Source organism: Lissotriton helveticus, chromosome 3_2, assembly GCF_964261635.1.
Source record: "Lissotriton helveticus chromosome 3_2, aLisHel1.1, whole genome shotgun sequence".
Classification (NCBI taxonomy): domain Eukaryota; kingdom Metazoa; phylum Chordata; class Amphibia; order Caudata; family Salamandridae; genus Lissotriton; species Lissotriton helveticus.
Genome location: NC_136062.1, coordinates 46023288 through 46039751, shown reverse-complemented (window position 1 = coordinate 46039751; position 16464 = coordinate 46023288). Strand labels below are relative to the sequence as shown.

The 16464-nt window shown below is 49.7% G+C and overlaps 1 protein-coding gene across 3 annotated transcripts in view; it reads right to left on the bottom strand.

Annotated features, from left to right (window-relative positions):
- Nucleotides 1-16464, bottom strand: part of CEP152 (centrosomal protein 152) — a 1079595-nt gene that overhangs the window by 438365 nt on the left and 624766 nt on the right. For all 3 annotated transcript variants that reach the window (XM_078684802.1, XM_078684801.1, XM_078684803.1), the window contains one exon: nucleotides 11229-11405. In XM_078684802.1, the coding sequence (XP_078540928.1) occupies nucleotides 11229-11405 (177 nt within the window). The remainder of the gene's footprint in view (nucleotides 1-11228; nucleotides 11406-16464) is intronic.

Genomic DNA, 16464 nt, shown 5'->3' with positions numbered 1-16464 from the left:
CCATGCCTGGGGCACACAAGGTGTCCCTGTGCATACCCCGGTTCAAACCAGTTGCTGGGGCACTCCAGCCCCAGCTCTGGCGCGAAACCGGACAAAGGATAGGGGGTGTAACCACTCCCCTTCCTGGTCCCACCCATGGGAGGGACCTAGTCACTAGTGCAGCCCCCTTTAGCAGGATAAAGGTAGGAGCTGGTCCCATTCCAAGTTAGATTATCCTGAACAACTTTACAAGAAGAAACTCTGGACTTCGACGTTCTGCTCCACAGAAGACTGAAGAATCTCCCTTGTGGGCAAGGAGTGTCCACCCTGCAACTGCAGGCACCATCAAGCGTCCTAGCGGTCTACTTTGTTGTCCTTCCTGCCGGATCCAGACTTCAGAGCCCGACGAGACCCGGACTCCCAGACCTCTCCAACTTCTACCCACATCTGCAGCACAGCTGAGACCCGTGGGTGCGACGAGTCCCGTGGGACCGGCCATCTTGTAGAGACTGCACTTCGCTTCCAGCACGACTTCTGAGGCATCCTCGAGAAAGTGCTTTGGGGATTGAGAAGCCCCAGCCCCGAGCAGCTCCTGCACCAAAGACCAGCCCTCCAGCATCCACGAGATCTGCGTGGGGCCCTTTTGCTTGATTGCTGCTCGACGCGTTGTCTGGTTACTTGCCGGCTGGCTAGTGACCTCCTAGACGACGATCCACGAAATCTACACTGCTGGTCTGGTTGCTCCAGACTGGCCCTTGCTCCCTTCCAAAAGAGGAGCAGCCTGGACCCTCCTGGTCCACTCCAGACGCCGTTTCCACTCACCGCGTGGGTTGCATTTGCCAAGGCCTGTTGACTCCAAATCCGGATCAGACACCGCCGACAGCGAGAGCCTGCGTGGGACAGCTTGTGCCTCCATCCTGGTAGTCTAAAACACCTCCTGGTCCACGTGGCTGAAGAGACAAGCGTCCACTCTTCACCTGATCGCGACGACAGCATCTGGTTCCACACCGGTCACTGGCTAGTGACTTTGAACACTGTCCCCTCTGCTTTCAGGTCCTCTTCTTCCTCGATCCACCCGTGGATCGCACCGGACATCTTCCTCCTGGTCGCCTGCAGCATCTTTCTTCAAGGCTCCATAGACTTCGACGCGGAAACCCGACACACTTTGACACCTATGCACCCGCAGCCCGTGGGTGAGGTAACAAGAGCATTTCGGTGCTCAAGGGTAGATTGACTCTCCTAGTGTCCAGGTATCCTGTCGTTTTAGTCGTAACTAGTAGGAACTGTCTTTTACTTACCTCTTCGTAATTTGTTCTGCCCATTGACTTTGTTCCGCATCTCGCGTGTGAGTTCACACTCTGCACAAGCGTCCCGTGGGCCTCCTGATACTTACCTAAGGTTAGGGTAGGGTAGTCCCAGCGAACCTACAGCCTCTGGGCATCTTCATTTTCTAAATCGTTCTACTTATACCATTTACTTAGTATATGGTTTGCCGTGCCCCTAGGGCACCATTGTAATTTGTGCGACTTATTGTGTTTTTCTTAAAGAGTATTGTTATGTGTTTAGCCCTCTGATCTCATAAAGAGTTCAGAGGTGTTTGTTATTAATAAATATATTGTTTATTTTCATAACAACCTGTGTGGTGTCCTTTCATCTGGTATTCAAGGGGTTATATGTGGTAAAACAGCTGGCTTCACATGCCAAAAGAGTTTAGCCTAAGACTGCTTTGTCCATGCTACCATTAGGATAGCTGGTCTATAAGGTTGACTTACAACCAATCACCATAAGGGTTGTTTGGACTGATACAAGGTGATCACTAGAACTAGTGAGCATCATATATCAGGCCAACTTTTCACATTGGTGTGCAGCGGTTGGGATTTGAGCTTGCTGTTGTTTTTACCAAATATAATCCTGAAATATCATTTAAAAGATCACATAAGGTACCATAGGTACATATAACAAGCTTAGAAATACTCTGAGTTCTACTGAACCAGCTGTTGTAGTAGAAGGGGCCTAGCACACCCTGACTACAACTCTTAGCAAGGGATCAGAAGGAAAACCCATAGTGTAGGTAAGTGCACCACTTACACCTCACTAGAAAGCATGTCTACCACAGGAGAGATCTCAGTGGCTCCCCTTGTGGTTAGTGACCCTCCACAGGTCCTTTCCAGATATGCAGCCCTCAGCTTCCAGGAGATGAGACAATTGTGTACCTCCAGGAAACTGAAAGAGGGTTCTAACCCTACCACTCCTTTTCTGTTAGGTCTCTTAGAGACATATGATGCTAGAAGGGCTTCTAAGACAGGCCCCTCTGATCCAGCAGATGGGAGCATGCCCATCTTAGAAGGTGACCCAGATTCTAACCTCCCTGAAACGGAGAATGTAGATAGTAGGGAAGAAGGGGACTTATCTGAGGATGAGGCAGACAATGGCCAACCCTTAGTCAGCAGACTTACAAGGGCCAACTTAGACCTACATAGGGAAGGAACTGGGGGGGGGGGGGAAGCCCAGTGCCATCCACAAGCAGGCCTAACCTTGGGATTAGAAGAGATAGGTCTCACTCTAGGGACTCCAACAGATCTGTTCACTCCCATGCCTCTCATGCATCTGCTCAGAGGAGGATGACTTCCCCTCAGAGGAGAGAGCATGAGGCAAAGATGAAGGAAGTTAATCTAAGGATCCAAAGGGAAGAACTTGTCCTTGCCAAGGAGAAACTTGCTTTTGCCAGAGAGCAACAATTGAGTGGGGTAGCACCCACTGGTGGCAGCAATATCCCTAGGGATAAAGACAGGAGTTTTGATAATAGACACCTGAGTAAAATAGTGCCCTCCTATAAAACAGGAGATGATATTCACAAATGGATAACTTCTCTGGAGAGGGCCTGCAAAGTACAGCAGGTACCCCAGAGTCAGTGGGCAGCTATATTGTGGCTCTCCTTTGAAGGTAAAGGTAGAAATAAGCTCCTCACTGTTAGAGATGAGGATGCTAATGATTACCAAGTCCTGAAAACTGCACTGATTGATGGGTTTGGCTTAACAACTGAACAGTACAGGTTGATGTTCAGAGACACCCAGAAAACTCAGGCTCAGGATTGGACTGACTTTGTTGAGTGTGCCACTAAGGCTTTAGAAGGCTGGTTACTGGGTAGTAGAGTTACTGATTACACAGGATTGTACAATCTTATTATGAGAGAACAAATCTTAAATAATTGTCAGAACCAGTTGTTGCATCAGCACCTGATTGACTGAGATCTGACCTCTCCCCAAGAATTGGGAAAGAAGGCAGACAGATGGGTCAGAACCAGGGTCAAGCAGCAGAACCAGAACCAGGATGGTGGCCAAAAGAAAGCAGACCAAAAGGGTAGTAATCAGAATCCACAAGATGACCAGAAGTCTTCAACAGGGCCCCAACAATCTAAGGAGGGTGGGTCCCAGAATTCCCAAAAGAAGAAGACTGATGTCCCAAAGAAACCATGGTGCCAATACTGTAAAAGTAAAACTCACTGGTTTAGTGAGTGCACCAAGAAAGGCCAAGCTCCTACCACTACTGTCCCTAAGACACCTGCACCCCCTAGTACAGTTAGTAGTGGTAGTGTACCCCCCAAGGCTATAGTAGGGTTAACCCTGGGAACCGAGGTGGGTTCTGACTTAGTCAGAATACCTACTCAGGCTGTTCTTGTTTGTACCGGGGACATGGATATGACCCTACTGTAAGTCCCAGTACTCTGGGCAAATACAGGCAAACTCCTTTAATCAATGGAAAAATGGCTCAGGCCTACAGGGACACATGTGCCAGTGTCACTATGGTGACACCAACCTTTGTGGACCCTGATCAGATCATGCTAGTTCAGACTACCTAGTGACCAATGCTAGCAACGTCACTACCAATCACAGTATGGCAGTTGTTAACTTCTCCTGGGGAGGGGTAACTGGCCTCAAAAGGGTTGTAGTTAGTTCAGACCTCCCAGTAGAGTGTCTCTTGGGCAATGATTTGGAATCCTCCCTGTGGTCAGATGTGGAGTACAGGACTCATGTAGAAATGTTAGGTCTCTCCTCACATGTCCTTGCTGCGACTAGGTCACAGGCCAAGAAATGCCCAGCTGAACAAGTGCTGGATCCTGGAAGAATGGACCAGACACTACCCAAGAGGAAGAGCAGTAGGGTTAAGGCAGAACCTTCCCCCCTGCCTCAGGTTGAGGATCAGCCCTCTCAGGAGGCTGACCCAAAGACCCCAGAAGGAACTGTCCTAGAAGAGCTTGAACCTAACAGGTTGAGTTTCTTGGGACAGGGGGACCTTCCAGGGCAGACTTGAGACAGGCACAGTTAGACTGTTCCTCCCTTGAACCCCTCAGACAGCAGGCTGCTGCTGAGGCTGCAGGGAATGCTACAGGTGCCCACACGGTATACTGGGATGAAGGACTCCTATACTCTGAGGCAAGAGACCCCAAGACTGGTGCTACCAGGAGGCTGGTCATCCCCTTGTCTCTTAGAGGTTTCCTTCTCACCTTAGCCCATGAGATTCCCCTTGCAGGACACTTAGGCCAGAACAAGACTTGGGACAGGCTCGCCCCTCACTTTCACTGGCCTCACATGTCTGAAGATACCAAAGAGTTTTGTCGCTCATGTGTCACCTGTCAAGCCAGTGGCAAATCAGGTGGCACAACAAAGGCCCCCCTTATACCACTACCTGTGGTGGGGTGCCCTTTGAGAGAGTGGGGATAGACATTGTTGGACCAATGGACCCCCCAACAGCATCTGGGCACAGATTTATACTGGTGGTGGTGGATCATGCCACCAGGTATCCAGAAGCTATTCCCCTTAGGACCACTACAACTCCTGTTGTGGCCAGGGCCCTGCTTGGAGTTTTCTCCAGAGTGGGGTTTCCTAAGGAGGTTGTCTCTGACAGAGGTGCCAACTTCATGTCAGGATACTTGACTGCAATGTGGAAGGAGTGTGGTGTAAATTACAAATTTACCACACCCTATCACCCACAGTGCAATGGGCTTGTGGAGAGATTCAACAAGACCCTAAAAGGGATGATAAAAGGGTTACCTGAAAAGCTTAGGCGAAGATGGGACATCCTTTTACCCTGCCTCCTGTTTGCTTACAGAGAGGTCCCACAGAAGGGGGTTGGCTACAGCCCTTTTGAGCTTCTGTTTGGCATCCTGTAAGAGGACCCCTATGTCTTGTAAAGGAAGGATGGGAGTTACCTCTCAAAAAGCCTAAACTTGACATAGTGGACTATGTACTTGGTCTCCGCTCCAGGATGGCAGAGTACATGGAGAAGGCATCCAAAAAACTTGAGGCCAGCCAAGAACTTCAAAAAGCTTGGCATGACCAAAAGGCTGTCCTGACTGTTTATCATCCAGGACAGAAGGTGTGGGTGCTGGAGCCAGTGGCCCCAGCAGCTCTCCAAGACAAATGGTCTGGACCCCATACCATCATTGAGCAAAAGGGAGAGGTCACCTACCTGGTGGACCTTGGAACTCCCAGGAGCCCCCACAGGGTGCTTCATGTAAACAGGCTCAAGGCATTTGTCGACAGGGAGGACATGGGCTTGCTCATGGCCACAGATGAGGGGCAGGAGGAAAAGAGTGACCCTCTCCCAGACCTGCTCACTCAGAACCCTGATGATGGGTCAGTTGATGGTGTGGTCTTTTCTGACAGCCTCTCTGAGCATCAACAAAAGGATTGCAAACAGGTTCTTCAATCCTTTAGACAAATGTTCTCACTGACACCCAGTCAGACAAACTGGTGCACCCATGAGGTGGACACTGGTGACAGTCTGCCTGTCAAGAGTAAAATATACAGGCAACCTGACCACGTCAGGGACTGCATAAAGAAAGAAGTGCAAAAGATGTTGGAATTGGGAGTCATTGAACCCTCAGAGAGCCCTTGGGCTAGTCCTGTAGTTCTAGTGCCAAAACCTCACACCCAGGATGGTAAGAGAGAGATGAGGTTTTGTGTAGACTACAGGGGTCTCAATGCTGTCACTAAGACAGATGCCCATCCAATACCTAGGGCAGATGAACTCATAGATAAATTGGCTTCCGTCACATTCTAGAGTACATTTGACCTAACAGCTGGTTATTGGCAAATCAGGTTAGCTGAGGATGCCAAGGCCAAAACAGCATTTTCTACCCCAGGAGGTCATTACCAATTTGTGGTGATGCCCGTTGGTTTGAAAAATGCACCTGCCACTTTTCAAAGGCTGGTGAACCAAGTTCTCACTGGGTTGGATGACTTTTGTGCAGCATATCTAGATGATATTGCTGTCTTCAGCTCCACCTGGGAGGATCACCTGATCCACCTGAGGAAAGTTTTGGAGAAGGCAGGCCTCACTATCAAGGCCACCAAGTGCCAGATAGGGCAGAGTCAGGTTGTGTACCTGGGCCACCTTGTAGGTGGAGGCCAGGTTCAACCCTTGGAGAGCAAGATACAGGCCATAAAGGACTGGGCTCCTCCAACCACCCAGACACAGGTCAGAGCTTTCTTGGGCCTGTCTGGTTATTATAGGAAGTTTGTCAAAAATTATGGGTCCATTGTGACACCACTCAATGACTTGACAAGCAAGAAAATGCCAAAGAAAGTTCAGTGGACAGTTAGCTGTCAGAAGGCATTCGACGACCTAAAGCAGGCCATGTGTACTGCACCTATTCTCAAGAGTCCTGACTACTCCAGAACCTTCATTGTCCAAACAGATGCATCTGAGTTGGGTGTGGGAGCTGTTCGATCTCAACTGAATATTGATGGTCATGACCAGCCCATTGCTTTTATAAGTAGAAGGCTGACCCCTAGAGAGAAACGTTGGTCAGCTATTGAGAGGGAGGCCTTTGCTGTGGTTTGGGCCCTGAAGAAGTTGAGGCCATACTTGTTTGGAACTCACTTCAAGATTCAGACCGACCATAAGCCCCTCTTGTGGCTAAATCAGATGAAGGGTGAAAACCCCAAACTTCTTAGGTGGTCCATTTCCCTACAGGGGATGGACTTTACAGTGGAGCACCGCCCAGGAACTGACCATGGTAATGCAGATGGTCTCTCCAGGTATTTCCACTTAGAACAGGAAGACTCACCTGGTCAAGGTTAGTTTGATGTCCCTAAGTTTGGGGGGGGGGGGTTATGTAGGAGAGTAGGGTCTGCAATCCTATGGTCACCCCAGATTTTTGCTTTTTGCTTCACTGGTTTACGACTTTCCCTGGCTGTGGGCCTGCTAATCAGACCCACAGACTAGCTGTTCTCTCTCTAAATTGACATCCATGTACTTTAGGTGCATTTACCAATTGGTAATGGGACCCCTTATCAGCCCCTGTACAGTGTACCTTAGGTACCCAGGGCATAGGTGAACCCAAGGCCTACCAGGGGCTGAAGCATGTATTATGCCACCCCTGGCTGACCATCTAAACAGACACAACTGGCTGGTAAGACAGCTGGGACAAGGTGGGTGGTGTAATCACCCTTTGCTGTAGATATAGTATACCTATATCTAACCCCAAAATGGACACATATATTCCTATCAGTCACTCCAATGGCAGGCCTTATCAATCCTGAAGGCAGAGTGCTTAGAATTATGTGAGATGGTGCTCTAGCATGAGCTGAGCCTGTCTGCAGCTTGCGGAACCAAGTCCTTATAGCTGTTCCATGATAACGCTATACCATATACTCTCAAGTGCATTATAATCCTCGCGGTTATTGCTAACTTTGGTATAGCATTATCAAAACATGTCGAGTAAGGTGTCATACGAATTGGAATACTACCCCCTCGCCAGTTCTGGCGACGGGGGTAGCATTCCACCCTTTTAGAGGGACACGACATGTATGTAACTGTGAACCCCGGTTAAAGTTAAATCGAGCCTCAGCATCACAAAATGGATGCTGCCACCACAGACAAGTCTGACCTCCTGCTGCTGGGAGTCCTTCCAGCGAGGGAGGCCTGGACAAAGGGTTTCCTGCCTTGGGAGGTGCTAGCACCACCCCAGACAAGATTTTGTGTATTGAGGTAGGGAGGCCTGAAAGGAATGAGCCATGCCTGGGGCACACAAGGTGTCCCTGTGCATACCTCGGTTCAAACCAGTTGCTGGGGCACTCCAGCCCCAGCTCTGGCGCGAAACCGGACAAAGGATAGGGGGTGTAACCACCCCCCTTCCTGGTCCCACCCATGGGAGGGACGTAGTCACTAGTAAAGCCCCCTTTAGCAGAATAAAGGTAGGAGCTGGTCCCATTCCAAGTTAGATTATCCTGAACAACTTTACAAGAAGAAACTCTGGACTTCGACGTTCTGCTCCACAGAAGACTGAAGAATCTCCCTTGTGGGCAAGGAGTTTCCACCCCTGCAACTGCAGGCACCATCAAGCGTCCTCTCCGACCTCTACCCACATCTGCAGCACAGCTGAGACCCGTGGGTGCGACGAGACCCGTGGGACCGGCCATCTTGAAGAGACTGCACTTCGCTTCCAGCACGACTTCTGAGGCATCCTCGAGAAAGTGCTTTGGGGATTGAGAAGCCCCAGCCCCGAGCAGCTCCTGCACCAAAGACCAGCCCTCCAGCATCCACGAGATCTGCGTGGAGCCCTTTTGCTTGATTGCTGCTCGACGCGTTGTCTGGTCACTTGCCGGCTGGCTAGTGACCTCCTAGACGACGATCCACGAAATCTACACTGCTGGTCTGCTTGCTCCAGACTGGCCCTTGCTCCCTTCCAAAAGAGGAGCACCCTGGACCCTCCTGGTCCACTCCAGACGCCGTTTCCACTCACCACGTGGGTTGCCTTTGCCAAGGCCTGTTGACTCCAAATTGGGATCCGACACCACCGACAGCGAGAGCCTGCGTGGGACAGCTCGTGCCTCCATCCTGGTCGTCGAAGACACCTCCTGGTCCACGTGGCTGCAGAGACAAGCGTCCACTCTTCACCTGATCGCGACGACAGCATCTGGTTCCCTCCTGGTTCCACACCGGTCATTGGCTAGTGACTTTGAACACTGTCCCCTCTGCTTTCAGGTCCTCTTCTTCCTCGATCCACCTGTGGATCGCACCGGACATCTTCCTCCTGGTCGCCTGCAGCATCTTTCTTCAAGGCTCCATAGACTTCGACGCGGAAACCCGACACACTTTGACACCTATGCACCCGCAGCCTGTGGGTGAGGTAACAAGAGCATTTCGGTGCTCAAGGGTAGATTGACTCTCCTAGTGTCCAGGTATCCTGTCGTTTTAGTCGTAACTAGTAGGAACTGTCTTTTACTTACCTTTTCGTAATTTGTTCTGCCCATTGACTTTGTTCCGCATCTCGCGTGTGAGTTCACACTCTGCACACGTGTCCCGTGGGCCTCCTGATACTTACCTAAGGTTAGGGTAGGGTAGTCCCAGCGAACCTACAACCTCTGGGCATCTTCATTTTCTAAATCGTTCTACTTATACCATTTACTTAGTATATGGTTTGCCGTGCCCCTAGGGCACCATTGTAATTTGTGCGACTTATTGTGTTATTCTCAAAGAGTATTGTTATATGCTTAGCCCTCTGATCTCATAAAGAGTTCAGAGGTGTTTGTTATTAATAAATATATTGTTTATTTTCATAACAACCTGTGTGGTGTCCTTTCATCTGGTATTCAAGGGGTTATATGTGGTAAAACAGCTGGCTTCACATGCCAAAAGAATTTAGCCTAAGACTGCTTTGTCCATGCTACCATTAGGATAGCTGGTCTATAAGGGTGACTTACAACCAATCACCATAAGGGTTGTTTGGACTGATACAAGGTGATCACTAGAACTAGTGAGCATCATATATCAGGCCAACTTCTCACACCGGCCTCCCCCCGCGACTCCACCGGAGCAGGGGAGGAAGGCTCCCGGTGCTGAAACTGTGCCGGCTCGACCTCTGGCGAGGCAGTCGCCTGCTCAGAGAACCCAGGGGACTCGGGGGAAAACCCAGAGCGGCGGCGATCTCCTGCGACACCACAGGGAGCCATGTAGGGATTTGCAGCGACTACATCACCCTCCTATGACCTGAAGCCAAAACTTTCAGCGCCAGGGCTGCCGGCGACTCCGCAGAAGTCCCCGCGCGAGGCAAGGGATCTGCGAACGTCTCAGAAGGTGGAGGAAGGGCCAAAGAAGCCTGCAGAGCCGCAGCATAGACTGTGATTTGGGCCCTAGTCGCCTCTGCGCCGGGAAACAGCGGGTAGGAAGGCGACAGGTGGGGGCGCATGTCTCTGGGGGAGCCGGGGCCCACCGCGGAAGGAGGACAGGGCCTCAGAGACAAACTGAAGGACTTACCAGCCAGTGAGCCACGCCCCTGGCGAGAGACGATGTTGCAGACGAAACCGGCGCCTCCTCGCCTCCGAGATAGGCGACGGGCACTGGGATGATCTGGACAAGCGCGCCAACAGCAACCTTATCCAGCGCTCCCGTCGCGATTTAGGATTAAGGTCCTGGCAGGCGTCTCAGCTCTTCGAGTTGTGGTGCTCACCTAGGCACCACATGCAAATCAGGTGAGTGTCCGTAGCACATTTATAAATTGTATGCAGCAATTATATGTTAGATTGATAGTCTTTCAATTTGTTCAATTGTTTGTATGATTGCTTAATACAAACTGTGTTATCTTGCATTGGCTTTCTCGGTAATTTTATGCTGCATGTTAAGCACGGACTTTCGGTCCCTGTATTGATTCATTTGTTGTGAACTTTTTGATTAAATGTTTAGATAATTGTTTATACTTTCACACAGCTGTGCACCTGGTATACTAGTGGTTTTCCTCTAGTTTATTTTCGAGTGTCCGTCGCCGACATGGGATGTGCACAGGAGGTACACGTCTTGAAGCTCGAAGGCATTCGCACACTGTTTCCACTAACACCAAGCATGAAAAAGAAGATAAGGCCTGAAAACGGTCCAGGACACAATCCCGATCCGCGTTGCATGCGGAAAAGGGAAAAAACTGATGTAGGCGCTCCGGGGTGGGACTTACGTATCCTCGCTGACGTCACAAACGCAGACGACGTCAGGGTGGAGTCACGTGGTGCCGTCCCCCGGGCGCGCAGGGATGCTGTGGCATAAAAGTTTTTCGGATCCAGTCTCACGCCTGGCGATAATTCTACCTCAAGGAATCTGCACTTATAGTTTTGCCAAACAGTCTCCATATGCAATACATTAAGATTGTGCTCGAATCCCAGCAGTGCAAAAGAAAAACCAAGGAAGGAGCGGTACAACTGCAATATAATAATTTGATTCTCCCCTGCACATATTACTTTTTCGGAACTGTATACCTTTAATCTGTTCTCTTCTAGCGTTGTGCTCTTTCACGGCGAGCTGGAGATGTCTACACGCTTTCTCCAGTTTACTTTTCAGTTCTTGACACTCAGACCTTGATTTCTCAAGTTCGCGGAGACAGTGTTCACAACAGTTAGCCTGAGACTCGAGGTTAGATTTTGAGCCACTGTAATCTGTAGAATGATAAAAAGGAAACAAATTATATGAAGAACACCAGCTGTGCATACATAACCTATAGTGAACGCATTATTTCACAAGATAAGATATTGAGGAATAGATGTATGTGGCTTTCGAAAATTAAAATGAGAAAGCATATGGCATAATTATTTGGAACACAACATTTCGACTACAAAGAACAAATATGCAGGGAAATTCGTCTGAACTGGACAAATGTGTGTGAAGTGAGATATTTCTAGAGAAAGCGACAGATTCTAGGAGCTCAAATAAAAACTATTTTGAAATGTGTAAGGAAACACCTCAATTTGTATGGTCACCCTCACTGTTTTGGACAGATGCTGTTGGTTTTTCAACTCTGAGAGAGCACGGAGGCCTGCTAACCAGATCTCAGTGCCCTGAACCATAAATGTGTATGTTTTTGATGGGTTTGGTAGGAAGCTGGCTTCTTATGTAGCGGTGCCAATGTAAGGGCCCACAATGCAAAAAGTCCAGTTGACCCTTATGGTGTACAGGGTTTACTTTAATAATCCCAAGCGCTTTATTTGTGGCAGTATGGTTGAGCAATTTAGGCTCATCAGAGAGGAGTGTAAAGCATGTGTTGTACAGACACATTCAATAAAAGGTTCACACACTCAATAAGAAATCTGTGACCCAATTACACAAATAAAATAGATTTTTATATGAAGTGAGACACCAAGATCTTTAGAATAACTTAAGTCTTTCGAAAATATTGATTTTAAAAGAAAAGAGAAAAATAACTTGAATAACGGTTTTGAGGCATGAGCCTCGAACGCTACAATGTTATTCTATGGGGGGTGGGGAGGGAGGAGGACACACATAGCAAACAGGCACTTGCAATCGGCTTTCAGAAGTCCCCTTTGGGACCTAAGGTACTAGAGGGCCAAGGTCCAATCTACCACCAGAAGTTTCCTTATTCCAGACCTGGTGTGTCCGGGTGCAGAGGTGCTGGTCGGGATGGTGGCCTTGAGCGCTACACCGATAAAGTCAGGGGGACTTGAAACAAAGAGGCTGCAATGGGTAACTTGGGGACAAGTCCGGCTGAGCCCAAAAGGGGGCTACAGTCGTGGGGACTCCCTAGGCCAAGGGGATGCAGTCAGAAGGAGTAGTTTCTGTCCTGTAACTCCAGTACTGTAGTAGGGGTATCTCTGTTATAGTCATAATCTAGTGAATAGACCCGCCCATGTGCGTGGACCCCGGAGCAATCAAAAATAATCTCTTAAATTGTCAAAAATTGCAGAACTGCATTGACACTTAAGAGATAATTTAAAGACAGATAATGCAGCCTATATCCACAGGCTACACTGTCCAGTAGTTCAACTAGAAATTCCACCAAAATCCACAAACAGCACAGCCTGTCCAGGGTTTTCTAAGAGAAACACCTTGCCTTTAACCGCAAAACCCTCTGGAATGATAGAGAGGAAGAAGTGGACAGACAAGCCCCTTAGGCTGCCATTATGTGGCTCAGAACAGGGTACTGTGCCTTTAAGAGAACTTTCCAGAAGTCTCACAGTATCCCAGAATGCACTGCAGGTCCCTTTTACTTTGTTATTTTTGATGGCGTAACACGCCAGACCTGTAGCATTTCTTACATGAATATCTCTCTCCACCGGGGAGGAGGGCGGGCGCTTATGACTATAACAGAGATACCCCTACTACAGAACTGGAGTTACAGGACAGAAACTACTCCTTCTGTAGTAGGGGATCTCTGTGTATAGTCAATCTAGTGAATAGAATGGCAAGCCCATCCCCACACCAAAGCGGCGGTGGAGAAAAGAGAAATAACACCACTACTGTGCAAACAGATTTCGCAGCGAAGCCTGCCCAACCTGAGCGTCTGCCCTGGCATCAGTGTCCAGGCAGTAATGCTTAGCAAAGGTATGGACCGACTTCCAAGTGGCCGCCTTGCAGATTTCTGCAATTGGAACATTACGGAGCAAAGCAGTCGTGGCAGCTTTGCCCCTGGTGGAATGAGCCTTAGGTTTACCCCCCCAAGGTCTTATTAGCCTTTTGGTAACACAATTGTATACAGGACACAATCCACCTCGAGATGGACTGTTTAGAGGTAGCAAGACCCGTCCTGACTGATCCATAATTGATAAACAATTGGTCTGACCTACGAATATCCTTGGCTTTATCCAGATAAAATTTCAACACCCTCCTAACATCCAGGGAATGCAGGGAAATTTCCGCTGGAGAGGAAGGATTCTGAAAAAACGTAGGTAAAGTTATGGTCTGGTTAACATGAAAATCAGATATAACCTTTGGAAGAACTTTAGTGGGAGTACGCATAACAACCTTAGCAGCATGAAATAACAGTATAAGGTTCTTGGCAACACAACACCTGAATTTCACTCACTCTGCGGGCCGATGTAATGGCCACGAGGAACGCCGCCTTCCAGGACAGGTGCTGCAACGAAGCCTTATGAATAGGTTCAAAAGGCTCCTTCATCAATCTGGACAGCACCACATTCAATTCCCATGAAGGCGAAGGAAGCCAGACAGGAGAGAACACTTTCTTCAAGCCTTCCAAAAAATCTTTGATCACAGGGATCTGAAAGAAGGAAGTCTGTGAAGGGCATTTCCTGTAGGCAGTCAGCGCAGCAAGATGAACCTTAATGGAATGGACACCAAGGCCAGACTGCGCCAGATGTAGAAGATACGGAAGGATGACATCTTCCTTACACGTCGTTAGGTCATAGTTCTTGGACTTGCACCAGATGCAAAACCTCTTCCACTTGTAAGCATAAGAAGTCCTAGTGGAAGGGCGCTTAACCTCCTTCAGTATGTCCATGCAATCTTCAGGTAGATTCAAATGGCCATATTGCACTATCTCAGGAGCCATGCCGCCAAACTCAAAGACGAGAGGTTGGGGTGCAACATCTGCCCCCCGAACTTCGTGAGAAGGTCCGGCCTGCACGGCAGCCGCATGTGAGGAAAGAGAGACCGGTGAAGCAGGTCCGTGAACCACGACTGCCTGGGCCACCCCGGGGCAATCAGGATCATCCGCGCCCTGGACTGGGACAGCTTGATGAGCACCGCCGAAATCAGGGGAATGGGTGGAAGTGTACAGAAAGCTGTTCGACCAGTTAATCCATAACGCATTCCCCAGCGTCCCAGGCTGGTAGTAACTGGAGGCGAAGTCTCGGCATTTGCTGTTTTCGGCGGTGGCGAACAGATCTACGTCTGGAGTCCCCCACCTTGCGAAGACTTCTCCTAGTACTTCGTCGTTTATGACCCATTCGTGGTTTTCCTGAATCAGTCTGCCCAGTGCGTCAGCCTGAACATTCTGCACACCTGGTAGATGGGTAGCCGCTATCATCGTCAGTCCTCTGGCTAGAAGCCAGTGCCAGATCGCCTGCGCCTCCTGCGACAGAGTGCGCGATCTCGACCCCCCCTGCTTGTTGAGGTAATACATCGTGGTTGTATTTTCCATCTGAACAAGCAGAGAGTTGGTCCGGAAGGACGGATGAAAGGCCTTCAGTGCCAAGAGAACAGCTGTTAGTTCCAGGAAATTGATGTGGTATGTGGACTCAGTCGGGGACCACGTCCCTTGAATCTGCAAGTCTCCGGAGTGCGCCCCCCAGCCGTGGAGAGACACATCCGTCACGATAGTCTGCGTGGGAATGTCCTTGTGGAAGGGAACCCCTCAGAGGAGATTCTCCGCCGAACACCACCACTTCAGATACTGAAGAGCATGCAGAGACAGTCGTATACTGTCGTCCCAAGATCCTTTCCTCTGATCCCACTGATCCTCCAAGCACTCCTGCAATGTTCTCATGTGCAGCCGTGCGTGTGGTGTGAGGAAGATACAAGAGGCCATCGATCCCAGTAGAGAAGACACCGTCCTCACTGTTGAAGATGGAGCGGTCATAAGAGCCTGAGCCTTCCGAAGGAGTGATAATCGTCTCTCCTCCGAAGGAGACACGCTTGCTGACAGCGTATTGATGGAGGCTCCCAAGTACTGTATGCACTGGACCGGAGTCGGGACAGACTTTGACATGTTGATGAGCAACCCCAACTTGTTCAAGAGAACACACGTCTTCTGGAAGTGCTTTTGAGCTTCCGAGAAGGAGGAGGCCTTGATCAACCAATCGTCCAGGTACGGGTAGACAAACACCTCGTTCTTCCTCAGGTGTGCCGCTACCACTGCCATGCACTTCGAAAATGTTCTGGGCGCAGACTTCAGCCCGAATGGCAATACTGTGTATTGATAATGATTGGCGCCGACTTGGAATCGCAGGAACTTCCTGTGTTTGTGTGCAATGGGCACATGGAAGTACGCATCCTGTAGGTCTATAGCACATAGCCAGTCTCCCCGTTGCAGCTGAGGATAAATCTGATGCAACGACAGCATGCAAAACTTCTCTCTGCGAATCCACTTGTTTGCTTGCCGCAAATCCAGAATGGACCTGAACTCATTCTTGTCCTTCTTGCGAACCAGAAAGAACCGGGAGTACAGACCTCTTCCTCTTCGAGACAGAGGTACGTCTTCTATCGCCCTTTTCCTTAACAGGATATCGGCCTCCGTCTGGAGCTCGCGCAGTTGAAACTGCAAGCTGACCGCTGGAATTGATGGAGGCGGGCTGGTGAACCGAAGACGGTATCCATTGCAAACAATATTCAGCACCCACTTGTCCCGAGTAATTTTTCTCCACTCTGCCAGAAAAAATTGAACGCTTCCCCCCCACCGGAGCGGGTAACGGATGTAGGGGAAGTAACCGCTCAGGGTCGAGACCCAGCTGGGCCTTTGTTCGCTGCTGCGGACTGCTGGCCGCCTCTACCCTTCTGGCGCTTCTGGAAGGGTTTCCGGAACTGCTGCTGCTGTTGTTGCTGCTGTCCCGAAGTCTGTCCTCGCCCTGTCCCGAAGTCTGTCCTCGGCCTTGAGCCCCGAACCGTCTCTGAAACGGGCGGTAGGCCTTCTTCTCTTTGGGCTTTTCCAACCCGACCGCCTTCAGGGTCTCAGCCTCTGCCTTCATGCGGGCCATTTCATCATCCGCATGCTTTCCAAACAGGGTCTCACCCGAGAAAGGCAGA